The sequence below is a fragment of the Alosa alosa genome, chromosome 10, assembly GCF_017589495.1.
Source record: "Alosa alosa isolate M-15738 ecotype Scorff River chromosome 10, AALO_Geno_1.1, whole genome shotgun sequence".
NCBI classification, from domain to species: Eukaryota; Metazoa; Chordata; class Actinopteri; order Clupeiformes; family Clupeidae; genus Alosa; species Alosa alosa.
Window position 1 is genome coordinate 29,503,579 of NC_063198.1, and position 2,671 is coordinate 29,506,249.

The following is a 2,671-nucleotide window of genomic DNA, read 5'->3' on the forward strand; positions in this document are numbered from 1 at the left end:
CCTCACTGTTAGCCCATATCACGTACCAACTGTTCATGTCCAAATTCATCTGCTCAGTCAGATACTGGGGCTTTTGTGCCGTGTAATGAGGTCGAAGGTCGAAGGTGTGTTGGAGTGTGTTGCTGTGCTGCTGTTGTGTGTTCACTCCTCTCCTCTGGTGCAGTAGAACCTCCGAATGTGTTTTCGTTCCTCATTTGACCTAGGCTATGTTGCACTAGCTGTTTGTGTGTGTGTGTGTGAAGCCCAAGGCCGAGTGGACATGAGCCGAGGCCAAACACTCACAACCTTGGTGAGGTGTGATAAGTGTGTAATGAGCACACCTGGAGTTTTGGCATTCACACACACACACACACACACACACACACACACACACACACACACACACATACACACCAGGTGTGTATAAAAGCTGATACAGCATCTCTGTACTCTTTAGTTTACGGTACAACCACAGACATGCTGAGATACATCCTGTTGACTGTCCTCGCCAGCCTCGGTAAGAAGGACAATCAACTCAAGGATCAAACACCACTCAACTGCTGAACATTAGCCATTACTATTCCATTACTTTTTATAGTGATATATGCATATTACTGTATGTTGTGTCGTATATATACCGTATATATATCACATAGTGTACATCACAACATATGGCAAAACTTTGTCTAAAAATGGACACTTATGAGAGCAACATGCTCAAGACATAGACAGATGTGTCAACTTTATTTGATAGCTCAGAGATGACTTGAGTTTAGCTGTGTTGGCTTAGCCGAATCAGTGTCCTGTTGTCTCGTCTGACCCAACAGTGTCATATCTTATCTGATATTGTTCATTTTGTTTATTGTTTATTTTGTGTTGTGGTGTCCTGTGGGTGTAGTGCTGGCTGAGAGGCCTGAGCCCAGGTACATGGAGGATGCTGCAGAAGGGAGAGTGGTGGGTGGATCGGTGGCTGCCGCCAACTCCTGGCCCTGGCAGGTAAACTAACCAGGCCCGGGGAGCCCTGGATCCCAAGACTGCGTGAAGTTGCTATTATGTTATTTACCCCTGATCTGGGGTACGTTTCCCAAAACCATAGTTGCTAACCTGTTAGCAACTTAGTTGGTTGGCAATGGGGAAACTGCATTGCAACCAACAAAGTTGCTAACTTAGTTAGCGACTATGGTTTTGGGAAATGCACCACTTAATGGGGGATCCTCATTCAAATAGCACAGGTTATGTTATGTGATATGTCTCAAAACGGCCCCTCAATCAGACCATGGCTTATGTTACTGACCCAATATCTGAATTGGGCCCCTTCAGTCAAATCCCACTGTTTACGGTGTGATAATCATGCTTTGTGTTTGGCATCCTTTTTTGCCTTGAATCTGTTGATGGTTATGTCATTTTTGTGACAGTCTCAAGTCTCAATCTGTCCATTTCTTTCCACAAAACTTCCACAAAATGTTCCTACAAAGGGCATGGCCCCAGCCCCCACTAGCTTAGCAGAGATGCAGTGTTTGGTGTTTTAAGCCCCCAACGTCGTCTTCCAGGCAGCGCTGCATGGAAGGCACTAGGTTTAGGGTTAAGGTTAGGGTTAGGTGCCTTGAAGTTGACGGTCACATCACTGCCTTGAAGTCAACGGTAGGGGCTTAAAACACCATCGAGCTACAGATGACAACTTTCTGAGCTAGGCAGGGGGGTGCCCTTTTCATATCTGTGCCCCAGGGGCCAAGTAGCTCATAATCTGTCATGTTCAAGTTGTGTGTGATATAATGCAATAATGATTTGAGGACAGATAGAATGTTTTTTCTATTTGTAGGTATTATTTTAAAGTTAATTCTCTCTCTCTCTCTCCCTTCTCAGATCTCCCTCCAGTATAGGTCTGGAAGCAGTTACTACCACACCTGCGGAGGCTCTCTGGTTAAGAGGGGTTGGGTGATGACCGCTGCTCACTGTGTGGATAGGTACAGCTACTCTCTCTCTCTTTCTCTCTCTCTCTCTCTCTCTCTGTATGTGTGTGTGTGTGTGTGTATATGTAAACCTGAGGCATGTTACAGTAAGTCAGGTTTAGCTGAAACTAAGTCAAGTTTGTAAATGAACTGAATCTACAGTAAACGTGAACTCGTCTGAACTTGTTTTGTGAACTCGTCTGAACTGTCTGTGACAAGTGCCCTATTTGTTCACACAGTTCCAGAACCTGGCGTGTTGTCCTCGGAGAGCACACCCTGTACACCAACGAAGGCAGGGAGCAGACCATTGCTGTGAGCCAGGTCTACATCCACCCCGGCTGGAACTCCAACAACGTCGCCGCAGGGTAAGTGTCATTTCTTATTACCCCTAAAGGATGGCCTGCTGACACCAAACCATTTCTCAATTGAGAATTGGTCTGGACCAGTGGAGAAATGAAACTTAAGTTAGTACATTAAACTCTTACCAAATCCTTTTCTTTTCTTTTCAGTAAACACATCTTTCTTGTAAATGAAAGTTTAAAATGCAGTTAGTTGTTTACTGAATTTCAAAGAAAAGGGTGTTGTTTAATGCTGATGTCATCATCAGTACCATTATTGGTTGTGTAAAACAGTGGTTCCAACCGTCCACCTCTCTCCGTCATCGTATAAATGGCAGATAATGGGTTATGATTTTGGACATCACTGGCGGTGGACGATAGATGAGTTTCCAGAGAGATCTGCCT

At 44.8% G+C, this 2,671-nt stretch overlaps 1 protein-coding gene across 1 annotated transcript in view; it reads left to right on the forward strand.

The window, feature by feature from the left end:
• The first annotated feature begins 451 nt into the window (after positions 1-451).
• The window catches only part of LOC125301857 (elastase-1-like), a 5,415-nt gene continuing 3,195 nt past the window's right edge, over positions 452-2,671 (forward strand). Inside the window, exons 1-4 of the mRNA XM_048254668.1 lie at positions 452-496; positions 878-975; positions 1,843-1,943; positions 2,168-2,293. Coding sequence (XP_048110625.1) covers positions 457-496; positions 878-975; positions 1,843-1,943; positions 2,168-2,293 — 365 coding nt within the window. The 5' untranslated portion in view covers positions 452-456. The remainder of the gene's footprint in view (positions 497-877; positions 976-1,842; positions 1,944-2,167; positions 2,294-2,671) is intronic.